The sequence below is a fragment of the Branchiostoma lanceolatum genome, chromosome 1 (assembly GCF_035083965.1).
Source record: "Branchiostoma lanceolatum isolate klBraLanc5 chromosome 1, klBraLanc5.hap2, whole genome shotgun sequence".
NCBI classification, from domain to species: domain Eukaryota; kingdom Metazoa; phylum Chordata; class Leptocardii; order Amphioxiformes; family Branchiostomatidae; genus Branchiostoma; species Branchiostoma lanceolatum.
The window spans coordinates 7,115,652-7,131,393 of NC_089722.1; the positions used below are offsets into that span (position 1 = coordinate 7,115,652).

The 15,742-nt window shown below is 40.8% G+C and overlaps 3 protein-coding genes and 6 non-coding genes across 9 annotated transcripts in view; 1 reads left to right on the top strand and 8 right to left on the bottom strand.

The window, feature by feature from the left end:
• Positions 1–43: 43 nt before the first annotated feature.
• LOC136434300 (transmembrane protein 26-like) lies at positions 44–5,523 on the bottom strand. Its single transcript, XM_066427070.1, has 4 exons — positions 2,763–5,523; positions 1,660–1,778; positions 1,172–1,310; positions 44–875 (listed from the first exon to the last, which is right to left on the bottom strand). The coding sequence occupies exons 1-4, from the start codon at positions 2,838–2,840 to the stop codon at positions 171–173; spliced, it is 1,041 nt and encodes a 346-aa protein (XP_066283167.1). The 5' UTR covers positions 2,841–5,523; the 3' UTR covers positions 44–170.
• Positions 5,524–5,616: 93 nt separating this feature from the next.
• Positions 5,617–12,308, bottom strand: LOC136436238 (large ribosomal subunit protein uL13-like). The gene is made up of 8 exons (XM_066430084.1): positions 12,199–12,308; positions 11,331–11,406; positions 10,655–10,720; positions 9,220–9,321; positions 7,850–7,935; positions 7,332–7,391; positions 6,689–6,811; positions 5,617–5,772 (listed from the first exon to the last, which is right to left on the bottom strand). Exons 1-8 carry the CDS (start codon positions 12,208–12,210, stop codon positions 5,683–5,685), a joined length of 615 nt encoding a protein of 204 aa, XP_066286181.1. The 5' UTR covers positions 12,211–12,308; the 3' UTR covers positions 5,617–5,682.
• Positions 6,168–6,250, bottom strand: LOC136426356 (small nucleolar RNA Z195/SNORD33/SNORD32 family). Its single transcript, XR_010754283.1, has one exon. It is a non-coding gene; the product is annotated as a small nucleolar RNA Z195/SNORD33/SNORD32 family (small nucleolar RNA).
• LOC136426359 (small nucleolar RNA SNORD34) lies at positions 8,988–9,058 on the bottom strand. The gene has a single exon (XR_010754286.1). It is a non-coding gene; the product is annotated as a small nucleolar RNA SNORD34 (small nucleolar RNA).
• Positions 9,425–9,493, bottom strand: LOC136426358 (small nucleolar RNA SNORD34). Its single transcript, XR_010754285.1, has one exon. It is a non-coding gene; the product is annotated as a small nucleolar RNA SNORD34 (small nucleolar RNA).
• LOC136426355 (small nucleolar RNA Z195/SNORD33/SNORD32 family) lies at positions 10,979–11,061 on the bottom strand. The gene has a single exon (XR_010754282.1). It is a non-coding gene; the product is annotated as a small nucleolar RNA Z195/SNORD33/SNORD32 family (small nucleolar RNA).
• On the bottom strand, positions 11,593–11,676 carry LOC136426357 (small nucleolar RNA Z195/SNORD33/SNORD32 family). The gene has a single exon (XR_010754284.1). It is a non-coding gene; the product is annotated as a small nucleolar RNA Z195/SNORD33/SNORD32 family (small nucleolar RNA).
• Positions 12,309–12,732: 424 nt separating the features above from the next.
• Positions 12,733–12,804, top strand: Trnaw-cca (transfer RNA tryptophan (anticodon CCA)). Its single transcript has one exon. It is a non-coding gene; the product is annotated as a tRNA-Trp (tRNA).
• Positions 12,805–13,263: 459 nt separating this feature from the next.
• The window catches only part of LOC136426940 (nuclear anchorage protein 1-like), a 55,044-nt gene continuing 52,565 nt past the window's right edge, over positions 13,264–15,742 (bottom strand). Inside the window, exons 31-32 of the mRNA XM_066415696.1 lie at positions 15,291–15,438; positions 13,264–14,756 (exon numbers count right to left, since the gene is read on the bottom strand). Coding sequence (XP_066271793.1) covers positions 14,544–14,756; positions 15,291–15,438 — 361 coding nt within the window. The 3' untranslated portion in view covers positions 13,264–14,543. The remainder of the gene's footprint in view (positions 14,757–15,290; positions 15,439–15,742) is intronic.

Here is a 15,742-nt window from a genome sequence, read left to right on the forward strand (position 1 = left end):
GAGGATGAGGACGAGGAAGAGAACTTGCTCCAGGGCCTTCATTTGTAGTATCATGTATAGCATTAGCAGCTTAATCGCAGTGTACTGCAATTGAAGAAAATAAAACATCAACAAAACAAATGGCAGATGGTCTCTTTTTCCTATCTTCACTGTCTCTCGTTAGCTACTTTTCATGCATCCAAAGCAGTCACATCGATATTCGTGTCATTTCCAGTTGGGCTACTGTCATTGCCAATGTCTTTCACAGCGGTTTGTAGTTCATCATCTTTGCCGGGGATGCCATTGTCATCGTCGTCATCATCATCGTAACACGCGATCGAAATGAGCCTGTATATCTGAAGGACGATCACCACTAGGTTCTTCCCCACGAAGAACACCATGAGGTTGTGAAAGATTCTCTCTTTGATCATGAAAAACAATCGCAGAGTGAGAAACGGTCCGTCTTGCATCAGCAAAGTCATGAAGATGCCGATGACTTCCTTGGTGCAGCAGCCGCAACAGTTGTTGTTGATTGGACGGTTGGTGCTCTTCGCTTCTTTAGAGTCGTCCCCTGGCGATACCGCGTTGTTTTTCAGCTTTGACAGTGGTTTGTCGTGGAAAGAGGTGAACATGATCGGAAACTGGACCAAAGCGAGAGTAAACAAACCCAAGATAGGATAGATATATACTTGATTGTACTTGATCTTCTCTTCGTCCAGGAGGCCGAACAGTTCCAAAATGTCCGCCCCGGCCGTGACGTAGACCAATAGGAGCTCGGAGAGTTGGTCACGTGACAGGGAGCTCCGAGGCATCACCCATCTGCCGAGGATGAGGACGAGGAAGAGAACTTGCTCCAGGGCCTTCACCCAGTCTACTCCACTCACTTCAAGCGCCAACTGTAGAGGAAAAAGAACCAAGTGAATCTATGCATGCAGGAAGGTTGTATTCTTTTTAGGACGTCAACTGACGTACTAATCTCTCTGTCTCTCTCTCCTCTCTATCTCTAGAATGTTTGTATTGGCCTATTATAAGGAAATGTACATTCATTGTCTCTGTATCAGGGAATCTATAAGAATAATATTCGGTAGGAAATTTTACACATTTGTAGTCAGTGTAAAACAGGGGAAAGTTGACCAACAGAATTAGTTTTGGTGATCTGACATTTCAAGAGTTTTTTGCACCATCTTCTTACCTGTCCAAACACGATGGTTTCCTGTCCGTGAGTCGTGGCGTTTTCCCTCAGCTGGACTCGTTCCCGGTGTAGTGTGATCTCCAGCAGCCAGACAGAGGGAATGGTGGAGGCCAGGAACAGGAACACAGCAGGGCTGAACCTGGGAGGATGGGAACGAGACGTATAAGAGCCAGAACACTTGACACGGAAGACCAGTGAATTAACCATCATTGTAGACTAAGTATAGATCTGTGCGAAGTTCATTTGGATATGTATGTATTTGCTAAATGATTATGTTTTATAAACCTTTTTGGTGATGGTTGCTAACTTGCTGCCATAGTAACAGATGATGTGTGCATGGTGACAAGCTATTTGTGCATATTTATCCTTCGAAAAGGATAAGAACTGAGATAATATGTATACGACCTAAAGTTTAAGGCATTTGTTTTTGGTATTCAGAGCATTATATTTGCTTATGAGATGACAATATAGTTACGAAGTTGACGTACCATTTCCAGTCCACTTTCTGCCTGTACAAGGCAATACACATCTCAACCAACATCAGGGCCGCTCCCAGCACTATCGGCCAGCTTAAATGAAGTGGGGGGTCGGTGACCATCACAAACACCTGCATAGACACACGGATAACGTTTTAGAAAAAAAGGCGCCGAAGTACGCATGAATTGGTGTTCCACACATGTCTCGCGTAGTTATATATCCAACTGTAAGTCTGCTCAAAAGTCGTGAATAGAGAACCTGTACCAGACTCCAGAGTATCATTCACGAGATTAAATCATGGCTGCGGTTCAGAGCAGGAAGAGTAGAAATGGGTTTATCCTCAATGATGACCAAATAGGTTGATCTTCACTTTAGACGTTTTAAGAGACGTCTCAGATCAGAATTCACCTGTCGCATTGATATTGGTCCGCGAACACGCACATTGCAAGCCACTCATTCAACGGTTTAGACAGTCGTCGGAGACAGATATTCATTGCTTGGTCAGTAAAGGTGACAAGGTGGTCTTGTGATGAGAGTTCTTGACTTAGAACCTAAAGGTTCTGGGTTCTAATCCCTAGGAGGTCCCAACGTTGCGTCCTTGGGAAGGACACTTAACACATATTTCCTGACTCTATCTACTTGAAATGAATGTCTGATTTCGTTCGGAGACGTCCTCTCGGAAGAGACGTAAGGCCGGAGGTCCCGTGTCTGAGGAGAGCCATACCTCGCGCCCTCGAGCTCGATCACGTTAAAGAACCCATCACACTTATCGAAAAGAGTAGGGGCCCTTCTCGGTGTGAGTGGATCAAAGTTTACCAGTCTAGTCTGACGCAGCTTGTGACTAACTGTACAAAACTGGTTTGCGCCTAAGAACGGTTTACCGGTTACATGAAACAAATTTGCAAAAAAAAAGGGGGATAGAATATTTTACACCCAGAATTGTTGAGAGCGCTAGCTGTTCTTTCCCTGTCTGGCCGCATAATATAAGAACGACGGTGTTCTGTTATGGTTTTCGCTATGAGTTAAGACTGCAACGACACAGTAGTACTACACTACGTTACTAGACATACACATCATGATGATCATTAATTCTACGGGATTAAACGACACGTACCCTCCAGTAGCAGAGCGCCACAGCCGAGCCGAACAGCAGTCGGGCGAGGATCGTCCTTAGCGCCAAGGAACACGACATGATCACTCCGGTAAAGCTTAGCCTGCGCAACTGCAGGTTTGGCACACACCAAACTTTGCTGTTGTCAGACCCAGAGTCCCAGACGCAACTTTTTACACAGGCCCAGCCGTCCAAGCCAGCCGTAGAGCAGTGTTTTATCAACTAGCACGTTCCCAAGTGGCACACACACCTTTTATATAGAGTAAGCTATTCATTACATAAAAGAATGGGTTGCTTACTATATATCACTACCTTATAGCTGCGATGTTTTTCTCGGAAGGAAGGACTGATCATTTTTCGTGTACGTAAGTTGCTACGCAATTGCAAATGACGTAACAAATGTGGATGTTGTTGCGTAGCGACTACAAACGCTAAATATCACCTCCACTAAATTCAAAGGCTAGGTTTGCCAATAGCGATGATCTAGGAATAAAAGTCCAAGATTGGTTGCCTATAAACAACCAATCAAATCAATGCCGGGTTAGTCTGGTATTGGTTGTCCGGAACAACCATTAATGCGGGGTAAGTCTGGTATCAATCACCTAAAGCAACCTTACCAGACCCCCTCACACTTGTGCGTATATTCATGTGCGCATGAGTTGCGTATTAACATTTTTTTGCTTTAGGGAAAGTTTGCGGGGATGAAATTGTTTTCCACTTCAACGCACCGTTGTGCAGCCTGGTTATCGAACCAACGAAATTACTTTTTCGGCCGCAAACTTTACCTAAACCCAAAACATGTTCATACACAACCCAATTGGACAAGTCTGAGGGGGGCTTTACTTCGCGTTTATCACTATTCAGTGGTAAATCCAAAATTTAGTGAATTGATCGCTATGAGTTGAACCACTACAATTCATACCTAATAGACCAAGGAAAAGAAGAAAAACAATCATGTTTGCAATCGGTTCCCCTGAATAACAAATGACCGGTCCCTTCTGTCCTACTCCTGTCTTCACATTTACCCTTTTTCTATCCACAAAATAAATGGCAGACAAGCCCTTTCACTGATCCGTGGTATCGCGTCATACTGTCAACATTGACCGAGGTAACGTAATACATCCTTTGGTAAACGATACAGGTACCGGTATAGCCTTGTAACAGGCGTGTTTGGGTATGTTTCCTTGTGGTGTGTCTTTTGCTTGGTTTGAAACATTTATTTGTGTGGTGAGAGACGTAGCGCAAGGCACAGTGGACTACAATAAGTGTTTTGAACATGGTAGTTCTTATAATATAAAGATAGAATATATAGGTACCGTTACATTTGTACTTTTAAAAACAAAATACGAGTGACTTTTTAGAGTGAAGCTCACGACAAATATAAGAAATATTGATATGAAGAGAGGTGGGAAGGGAGAGCGACTTGTAGCGCTTGTAGCGTGGAAATCAAGTTTGTTCTCATAAAAGCGGTACATTTTCTTATACATTTGAAATGGCACATTTTCTCATAAACGTTAAACGTCACCAGATGAAAGGCGTTACCATTCACGTTTCAACCACACATGTAACAAAATACCTGCTGTAGATGAAATATGGGTTTTATAAACTTATATTATAGCACAGCAAACGCACTTGTAGGACCGTAAATGGACAGTATGCACATTGGTGAATAAGTAGGGATAGTTTCTATCTAATGTTGTCATCAGAAGAAACACATCTGCCCCTTTCCTTGCAAGAGCGCTCCAATCCGACGGTCTTGTGTGTTCTGTGTTCGTTTCCACACTAAGAAATAAACTAAGTATACCCTATAAAATACCATCTCAACCATAAGCGTTTTCCTGTAATGATAATAAAAATACCACGTACCGTCCAGTAGCAGAGCGCCACAGTGAAGCCGAAAAGCAGGCGGGCGAGTACCGTCCTAAGCGCCAAGGAACGCGACATGACCACCCCGGTAAAACTCCCAGGCTTGCAGGCCGCCTCGAACTTTACTAGACACAGCTTGTTCGTCCAACTCTATAACGAAGGCCAACCTTTTCAGACGTTGTCGTCCCACACGTAGATCAGATGTAGAACTGTTTTTCCAAGTTCACCGTTTCCTTGTGGCATACCTTACATTGTATTGCTAAATAAAGGCAATTGTAATATTTTTTCTTGGAAGGACCAATCACAATTAGTGCATATGCCTTTGACGTGCTAAAAGGCCATCAGGCGTACGTTTTCTTTAACTACATGTAGTATGAGCTGAAGATTTGATCGTATGTAATAACTTGACTCACTAGAATACTGTAACCAGACTTTTAACCATTTTGTGTTCATGCAATGGTTTTCTTGGATAAATAATGGGTAGGCCCTTCAATTCTACGTCTGTTTTTACGTGCATGGTTCACTGTTCACCAAGGCATTGCTGCTCACCTGTGGAAAAGCGTCACAATGTCAACATTGTCCGTGACGTCAGTTATTGAGCAGTCCTTTGTAGCAATGTTCATTGTACTGAGAATTTCTTTTGAGACTTTTCAACAAGGCTAACCATTTCCAGTTAACCTGCAAGTCAGGTGACCAAAATCAGATGGGATTGGAACTCCCAGCGTCTCTGTTCAGAGGCAGGGTCACTTACCACTGCACTGAACAACCCATACTACTACTGACAGTCTTGTATAGACTTAGGGCTTCTCAACTGAGCCTAACATAAAACTACCTATACTCTAATCCAAGAATCGATGTGGACTGATAAGATATTTTCCGATGATACCAAAGTTAAATAAACTTTGAGCGTTACGTCCTCTCTATATAAAAATAGCTTTAGTCTTAAATGAGTTTTAAAAAAACCCAGACAACAGATGAAAACATTGTGAGCTGTGTGTTACAAGTTGTGTTTTTATTTTCTCTCTGCACAATGTGTGTACATCAGGTAGCCCCCTGTTCAGGCGAGGTAGTACCCAGACTCCTCGATCTGCTTGTTGAGGGGCTCCAGCTTCTTAGACAGGTTCTGCATGGCCTGTGACCGCAATTTCTGTGGGTAGAAAAGAAACAAGAATTTAACTGGATGGTATTCAAACTGAGCTCATAAACAATGATTAATTAATTCATAATTTGCTCTCCATTCTAGACCTGGACCTAATCCTGTTAAGTCGTATCACAGGCTAGGCCCTTCTCCAGGCCTTGGTTGGAAGTTTGTGTTAAGCATGGTCATCTATGGTTGGCGAGGTTGCCTAGTAGTCTTTATAATAGACTTGGTTGGGGACTGGTCAGGAGCAAAGTCGTGGGAAGGTTATGAATATGTGACAGGCTTGGTAAGGTTTGGGCTCAGACCAAAACAAATTGTTATTGGCTAATTATTCGTAAATCCTAGCATGAAGTCAAGTGTCTTTTCAAGTGGTTTTTTTACGCTACTGCAGGTTAAATGCTTGTGTCTCAGATGGTGGTACATGTTAGATTTTCTCATAGTCGAGACTCAAACATGAGTGGGTGAATGAATCATCACAGACACAAGGGGAAGATTTTCTCTTCAATAAGGAGTCATCTTCACCACTAATAAAAAACGTTTTCGACAAAGTTTAGTTGGAGATGCAATAGTGATGAAACAGGGAAAGCTACCACAGAATCTGACTTCAAGTTGCCAAAATTGTAATCTTTAGACACAGGATTTACCAATCCAAAAAAACGGGACTTAACAGTCCACTTGTATCTTAGTCTGTTAAGTCAGGTTCAGACCTGTGACCTACCAGACTAACTATGCCGGCTATGGAGAGAATATTTGCCAGGGGAGTTTGGCCACCATAGGTTTTCATTGGCAGGTGAGATTTTAACCTTACCCCGGAGTCTCCTTGCCAATCATTCCTTTTTTGGCCGAATTCTACCAATCCATACCCCATAGGAAGGCCTGGTGGAGGCTAACAATATTACAGGTACACAGCCAGAGCACCTACCATGCTTTTCTTCTTGTTCTGCCAGTACAGCTTGGCGCGGGCGGTCCGTTTTGCCTCCAGAGTATCCACCACCTCCTTGTACTTCCAGCCCACCTCGTGGGACAGACGGCCAAGAGAACAGAACTGTGGACAAGTCAAAGTCAAACCATCGGTAAAGGAAAACACATTTCGTGACAAATTCCTATAAAACTTCAGCAAAGACTGCAACTTTGCAGTTTATACTAGGGAAAATTATCTTCAGATGGATCAATGTGTTAAATTGTGATGCATTCTTCCTCGACACTTTTTAGCATTTATGATTACCCACTTCTCATGTCAAATTTTTCACACATTTCCCCCTGCAAAACCTTCTAATCAATACTGTAAATCTTGAAACATTTGCAGTGGTTTTATTCTATTTTTGCGGTGACCAGGTCACCTCTCCAATGGAAATTTTTACACATACAGATACATGCTTTTCTAATGTATTACTACTGTATAACAGAATTGTTTCAGCCGGTTCAAATTACGTCCTCTCTCTCTCTCTATCCAATTTAACGTCTTTTGTTCCCCATCATATGGGGGTTGGACGTGCTTGCACATGGATGGGGAAGCCCCAGAACTCCTCATCAAGTGCAAGAATAAAGGAGTTTACAGTACTTACCCTACGGTTGGGCATGAGGCGGATGACCCTCAGAGCTGATGGACAAACCTGTCTTTTTTGCTGAAAAAAAGAATAAGAAATCTCCCATTTAGTCACTATGTGGACTCCAGGTACAAATATTGTCATATGATAGTACTGTAAATGCAGAGATGTTTGCGGTGGTTTTATGTCCGCAGTTTTCGCGGCAACCATTTCACCGCGAACTTAAGCCACCATGAACATTTTTGTCCAATACTGTAGCAGTGTGTGACTATAGCACTGCTGCAAAATTATAACCACAGCAAACACCCCATTTTCGCCTTAGTGCGAAATAAAATCCACAAGAACTTAAATGCATTTACAGTAATGGAGATCTCAATAAAGCATGACAACTGTGTATCATGCTTTTTATATACTTACATGCTAACAATGTAGAATACAGTTATCAAGTTATACTAATGAAAAGTGTCTTCAGGTTAAAGAGAGAGAGTTTGAAATCTCAAACAAATGTACTGAAAAATCTGCCTTAATATCCGTACCTTGTCATAAGGAGGTGGAATGCCTTCAAAGACCTTCAGACGTTCCAAGGCCAGGGCACCCCGGGACGTCTTGTGCGGCAGCATGCCTGGCAAAGAATGAATTTGCAGAAAACACTACATCATTTCTCTGGAAGCCATTTTTCTCTTTCCCAAGGGAAGGTACAATAGAATTGTGCAGCAGTAACAAAGGGGTGCAGATACAATGTAAAGACATCAGTGGGCTTGTTGTTTACACCATCACCTGGCACTCTTTAGTGATTCAAACAAACTTTAAGTCATCATTTGTCCCTCTTGACTGGTGAAAATGAAATCTCATCTCCAAGAGTTGTTCTTTGGTTTAATTTCATATGTCTTTAGAGGTGGTACTGTTCCGTGAAGTGGTCGAACCAAAAACATTGTAAAAGACATACAAAAAGAACCCCCAAAAAAGCAATCTTCTTGGAGATGAGTGTTTGAACTTCAAGGGAGCAAAGAACTTTGCAAAATTATATTCAAGGATCATTAGTGAAAAAATATCGAGCAATCATTCCAGAATGAACTGAACAATTTAGGAACAAGAAAACTTTCTGAGTGCAACCAAAGGAAACTTTGAGTGCAACCATATCAAGTGTGGGGAGAAATGATGACTTATCAAACATAAAAACAGCCAAATTGGTGATATGAACACAGACAAAAGTTATAAATTCACATGCAAGAATGGTGTTAGATAATACCAGAGGCAGATACCCAGGAAAAATGAACACACACTACTGATTGAAAATACTGACATTAACAAAATCAAAACTAGTACTTTCAAGAAAGCTACTAAGCAAACACAAAGATTACATGTGTTATGGTGCAAGGGGCATTCACTACTGAGAGTGTTGTCTTTACTCAAACTATTCTTGCTTTGTCCAAAACAGAGCCAAAGAGACGAGTTTACATTATGTTTGTGTGGTCGGAACTCCCTCACAGGAAAACCAAAGTTGTTCCCCAAAATTAAAATTCCCCCCTTATTGATAATATGCATTACATTAATTTGCACAATTTTCATCCATTTCCCAAAAACAGTTTGGACCATACTGTAAATCGAACAAAGAAGCTGCAGACATGCAAAAATGTCGGTATGGCCTAATTTGAGGAAAACTGAGAATGAGCAAGTGGTCTCAGTTGGTTTTTATCTCTCACTGTATTCAGACAATGTAGGTAAAAAAAGCATCACTGACCACAGAAACAACACTTATAAGTTTGTGTGTTGTTTTGTTGACACTAACACCACCATTGAAGGTAGTGAACTTGATCTTGAAACGCTACTTCAGAAGACAAAGCAAAGTGAATGCCCCTTTGTTGTGCAATGTGCTGAATAAAAACAGGCACTTGAATTTTCTTACCACGGACGGTCCTCCAGAAGATGCGGCTGGGGGCCCTGAGATGGAAGGGTCCGCGGGAAGGCTTGGTGTTCGTTCTCTTGCGAAGGAACTCCAAGTACTTCACTATTGTTTGGGAATGTGAACGATTTACCATAAGATCATGATATTCAAGTGTACAGGACTTAAACAATGATATCTTATGGAAAGGGAAGAACTGTAAAGAAACTGTGGTCTCAGTTGGTTCTCTCTCTCACTATATTCAGACAATGTAGGTAAAAAGGCATCACTGACCACAGAAACAAACCTGAAATGTATTGTGTGTTGTTCTGTTGTTATAACCATGCATCTTATTCTATACATGAAAGTAAATGTAAACTAGAAAGGCAACATTTGCACGAGCAAATGTAACATGTATCGCCCATTTCCCTCCCAATGCATGCAAAAAGCGACTGTTCTAATGCAAAAATGGAGCATTCCAAAATAACGTTTAACTATTATAGTAAGACCATTGTAAATATCAACGCGATCCAGGCTAACGTTTGTTGTATGTCTGCAATGTCGGTATTTGAATAAAGAATTGAATTGAGGACCAGTCATAAATGAATCTCTCCCAATTTGAAATCCTATGCATGGATGGGCTTTTCAAGGCACCCATGTTTGTTTGTTTGTTCATTCTCCCTCCCAATGCAAAATTTAACTCCCAAAATCATCCCATGGCAAAACAATCTGCGTAAAAGTGAACTATTGCAAAGTCGTATTCCAGGCCCGAAACGGACTTTGTGTCCCCTATGAAAGAATAGATTACAGGAACTACCATGCAGAATGGACCATTCAGAAAACATGTCTATTAAAAAAAAAAGAACTTTTGTGTAATCACCCCTGTCCGAAATCAAATTCAAAACGTCCCCCCGTTCAATAATTACGCGCCACCTGCAAGACAACTATCCTGTCAACCAGGTGCACGTGGGGCTTGGGGTCACTGACCTTTAGGTTGTGTTGTTTACGTTCGTATGTGAGACTGAGAGCTTCTACTCTGGAAATTACAGAGTCGAGCGCCGCCGCGTACCATAATTTTGAGTGTTGTACAGCCGCTGACGTATTGTTTCTTTTTACTTGTACGCCGCATAGGCCCTACTATTTTACGCATTCCCAATGGAAAATTTCATTAAGTACACTACGCCCGCCGCCAGCGTGTTGCACATATTTTTGACCATGTTTATACCGCCGTGGACGTAGCTTTACCGACTAATACCATAGAAACTTCGCCAGTTCAACAAAACACCTCAGTGTGCACTCGTTTAAACCTTACAGCAGTTGAACGCCATGCAAATCTACCAGTCGTTTTGGCTCAGGGACGACCGAGATGAATCGATTTGAAGATTTGACAGGAGAAGAAGAAAGAAACATGAGAGAAAACAATATGTACCGACAATACGGGCGATACATAATTACTTACACTTGTTTCTGTAGAAGCTACCAGAAATGTTGATCCCCTCACATCTCACAATGACGATTTTCTGGCCTGTAGGAAAAGGATAAAAATATCTTAACATTCTGACGCAGAAAAGTGTTTTTATTTTCCTAGTCACAGATCTATTCATGATTATACTCTTGGCTTAGACTATTAGACACTATAGATACAAGAATAATAGCATTTCCTCTTACTGATTATCTTTGCAGTGTCACTGAAACACCTGCAACATGTTGTTTTCGGCATCGAGCAAAAATATAACTAAAAACAAGGTACTCAGCACTATCGAGATATTCTATCATGAATCATTGTGTCTCAGATGGTGGTACATGTTAGATTTTCTCATAGTCGAGACTCAAACATGAGTGGGTGAATGAATCATCACTGACACAAGCAGAAACAAACTTTCGGGGAAAGTTTACATGGAGACCCACAGAATTTGACTTCAACTTCAAGCTTAAACTTCACCCCTCAGTTGGCGCAGATAGACAATGTCTTGCAAGTAAAAATGGTGTTCCTTTGTGTTGATCAAGACTAGACTAGATAAACACTGGGAAGGGCGCAAGTACGCTGTGTGAACGAGCGAAGACTAGGAAATAACAGGCAGATGCCTTCTATCCTGTATGCTGTATTAAGGGTATTATGAAAGCCTTGGTCTCACCTTGCAGGATGCTTTTGGCAACGATAGCTGCCAGCCGACCAAGCAGGTGGTTTTGAGCATCGATAATCAACACTTTCTGTAACGCAATAGGGTAAGAAACGGTTAGTTGATGCTCAAGACACAGCACCTCAGTTCAATCGTCTTCAACATGCTACATTAAGGCATAATTAAAGATTTGACAAGATGTTGATAATATGTACCTGCTGTTTTTTTGTAAAATGACTAACTTTGGCAATATCTGATAATTTGTGGTTTGAATTCCTGTGTCTCAGATGGTGGTACATGTTAGATTTTCTCAAAGTCGAGACTCAAACATGAGTGGGTGAAATGAATCATCACAGACACAAGCTCATCCTAATTAATAGGACTAGGAGCAGGGTGGATATTATGGCTGTTTTTAACTGCTTCCTCTTTCAAATCCCACAAGGTTATACGCAAAAAAAATATTCGTCTCCCATGGCTAGGTTTCAACCCCCCTCCCTCTTAGCAGCAAATTGATACGTATTTAGATATTCTTATAGTAGGAAGGTCCAACAGGGCTGTGCAAGTGCGGTGTCTATGACAACACCTTGAAGACCCAAATCCGTCTGTAAGTTTCCTCCTTCAATCTTGGGTAACTAGACCTCTAAGTTACACTTTCTTCCGCACTACCATCCACATGTGTAGAGCTGCATATGCACATGTGACACATACCGGTACCATTACGTTTCGTTTTAACAAGTCATTTCACTAATTCATAGGAAATTTAGAATCTGAAAGGCCATTTTAGTATTCTGTGTTGCTTGTGACAGTATATTTGGAGAGGATATAAGTAAAAGGACCGTCAAATTTCTGTGATATAGACGTGTGCTTCAGTTTTTCTACCTACCCCGACCGCCATCTTGGCCAAAGAGACAGAAACTTGGACGGGTTTCCTTAATGGCTTTCAGGGGCCCAACCGCACAAAAACGATGACGGTAATATTTCAGTTGATTATTAGTACATCAGCCTAAATCTCACAAATAAGACCTCAATTGTAGAAAAACTACATATATTATATAAATGATAATCGTTTTAAAGATGTGAGTTGGGCAAAAGTCTTAGCAAATCCGTGAAACGTATTAAATCCTACACCACATTACGATGCGTTGTCATATTGGCTACCCAACAATCTCTCTGCAGGTCTAAAAAATATCGCTAGAGAGCTGAATGCCATGTAGTTGGCTGTGGGTGAATTTCATGAAATCAAACAGTTATTTTAAGTAAAAGGATAGAAGAATCATCTATTTAACTGTAATGAGATGATCTGGTGTTCTTAGAATGTGCACTTGGAGGCGCATATCACGTATACTCTACTCATGAATAATGAGTTACTCTAAAATTTGTTTAAATACCTTTGAGTTCAAATGTTCATCAGCTGACTGACTCCGTGGCGCAACGGTAGCGCGTCTGACTCCAGATCAGAAGGTTGCGTGTTCGAATCACGTCGGGGTCAGGGCGATATTTTTGCCTTTTTAAACTTTTTATGACCGCAATTCTTGTAGATATAACGTTCTATGATTTTTGGTAGGAATTGCTTTCCTTAATAATCTTTTTTCATGTTCTCGATTTTCCTTCTTTTTCTACATATAATTTATTCAATATTAATGTAAGGATTAATGTAATCATGATGTGAATAGCTGTAACAACTTTTATGTAGTTTGTCAGTTGTATGTTGTTCTTGTGCTCAAGGTATATTAGCTACCGACTCATTGTATAATAGCTAATGGAGGAAATAAAGAATCCAAGTACCTGGCACATCTAACCTTAACAATCTTCAATTGTATATTACTGTACGTTACTGGTATTAAAGGAAGGTTCCAATCATTCCTATTACTTGAATTTTGAATTTTCCTATATACATCATGTACATAGGGTGATCTCAGTCTAACCAAGTAAAACACGACACAAATAGTAATATTGCAATTGGCGTAGTTTATTTCAGATGTAAGAAAAGCGTTCCAGCGGTTCCATACGAGCCACCCGTAAGTTACCTTGCTCCCAGCCCCGTTATAAATCATTGTGACAAAAACCACCGACTCATACATTTGTCACCAGTTCTCAGATTATTCCCATCGATGCACCGCTTATAACATGGAGTCGGAGTGTCAACAACTATACCATAATATCGAGTGAACAATTATAAAATGATTTTGCACAGGCTCAAGCTAGTGGTGGAACCATGTATAAGATCAAAGCAATACAGTGAAAGAAGAGCAAAATAGTTTGAAATGTAACTGGCCATTATATGATTACCAAATGCAACAATACAGTATAAAACACTTCCAATAAAACCACCGACATCGTACGTAGAAAATACCTTCACAATTGTTCAAAACTGCCAAATAAGGAACTATCATATCTAAAATCGAGTTCAAATCCATATTGTTGTGTGCAAAAAGACCCAACGCCACCTATTATATAATCAAATATATAGCAGTTACACTTCTTCACCTTGTTCATATAATGTAATTATTATGATACCATGATAATGTAATTTGCATAATATCGTGAGTAAATCTTATACGACCACTAATATTCCCAGTTTATTCATTCATTCATCAATCAAATTTCGTTATTGCAAAACCATCATTTATGATGCATAGCCTCTATCAAACGTTATCATACCAAGATAACATCGGAATCTATTTTTGTCATTTTGTCATTTTCCTTCCTTTATCTTCCACCAATCAAGGCAAACTTGACAATCGTCGAATAGAACATGATATAATAGAATAAATATGTTTTGTCGCGGTAACACAAAGGTTTCATAAAGTTCTACAACCACATGATTCATGATCATGGCAACTTATAATCGTGACTTTGAGTAAGCAGAGCGCATCTTGTACATATGAAACTTATCTTAGACTGCTAAGTGTTAGAACAATCCCCTTGTTATACATATATATATATATATATATATATATATATATATATATATCAAACGTAGCTCATCTCCCAACAAATAAATAGATTATGAGTCCGCCCATTGGAATGCATGTAATATAAGCTTTGGATAGCTTTATGTTACTCGATACATAGTAAACAACTTTCAAGTGTTCATAGCTAGCTCTTCTTTGAGCTTTAGAATATTGCCCCATAAGCACCACAATTAGTGACGTTAATCATCAAATCATGTTCTTAAAGTAACATGGAAGGACTTCTAGATGTCTAAAGACAATAACCGTGTCTGTCTTAAGAAGACCTGGACATTTCCATTATCATCTCCTCGGAGATCTTGAGCTCTCTGTTGAACTCGGCGGTGTCTCCGAGGATGACCAGGTCCCACTCCTGCATCTTGGCCTCGGCGGCGTTGGGAATCTTGGTCTTCAGAGTTAAGGTGCCGTCACTGTTGTCCAGGACAAGGCTGTCGTTCAGGGATGTTCGGATGAACCCGTCTCCATGGAGCTGAGCGGAATAAGGACGCATGGTTATTATAAAGCATAACAAGCTTAGTAATTTACAACACAAAATCCCAACTGTCCCACAAAGCAAGCAAACAACAAAACGCGCGCGCACACACACACACACACACACACACACACACACACACACACACACACACACACACACACACACACACACACACACACCACACATACACACACACACACATATATATGGCACATATATGGTAACAATGTTCAAGAAGGAGTGCGTACAGCAAAAGTAAAACATCAGGCCAGTACCTACTCAAGTCAAGGACATTGTGTGGTCAAGTCAAGGATATTCTATATAATGTCCTTGCTCAAGTTTACTCTTATTTGATGCTTTTGGTGTATTAGTATTTATCATGTCCTTCAACCTTCGTTGAATAACATATTGTTAAATCATGTAACTACACATTTTTGTTACTGTTTACTTTTAATCCATTAAGTCTTAATCTTTGCCAACGATTCAAAGGCGTGCAGTCTTTGAGAGAACATATAAAGCACAACTTACCACCCATTGCTGGCTCTTCTTGCCTGGCACGGGCTGGGTGGCCACAACCTTGACGTCATCCTTGGCGTTCGCCCCCGGCACGTCCAAGGCCAAGTTGTTCAGCCGGTTGATGATCATGCCGTTTGTGAAGGACCATAGCTGCTCCTTCCTGCGGGGGAAGATCAACGAAAGATACGATAAGACAAATGCGTAAGAAGCTGACAAAGGCAATGAGACAAAAGAAGAGAAATCGACTCTTTTTTGGGGCGTCCCAAAGTCTTTGCCTCCGGCGGGAGTTTTAGCAGGTCTATGCTGCAATCCGATGAACAGTATGCGATCACGATTTATGATTAGATAACACTGTTTAATAACAAACACACACACACGCACACGCACTCAGGACTGATGATGCTGTTAGGAACAAAGTTGTTTTTGTTCTCATTAGTACCTAATCGCAAGACTATAATATAAAT

What these genes read in the sequence shown, in the direction of transcription:
- LOC136434300 (XM_066427070.1), bottom strand. Translation starts at nt 2,840, where the DNA reads ATGTCGTGTTCCTTGGCGCTAAGGACGATCCTCGCCCGACTGCTGTTC. An exon ending in CAGAAAGTGGACTGGAAATG is followed by an intron (nt 1,311 to 1,659) that starts GTACGTCAACTT and finishes CCATCCTCCCAG; the next exon opens with GTTCAGCCCTGCTGTGTTCC. An exon ending in AAACCATCGTGTTTGGACAG is followed by an intron (nt 876 to 1,171) that starts GTAAGAAGATGG and finishes TTTCCTCTACAG; the next exon opens with TTGGCGCTTGAAGTGAGTGG.
- LOC136436238 (XM_066430084.1), bottom strand. An exon ending in TGCCAAAAGCATCCTGCAAG is followed by an intron (nt 10,721 to 11,330) that starts GTGAGACCAAGG and finishes CTTTTCCTACAG; the next exon opens with GCCAGAAAATCGTCATTGTG. An exon ending in TTCCACCTCCTTATGACAAG is followed by an intron (nt 7,392 to 7,849) that starts GTACGGATATTA and finishes TCTTTTTTTCAG; the next exon opens with CAAAAAAGACAGGTTTGTCC.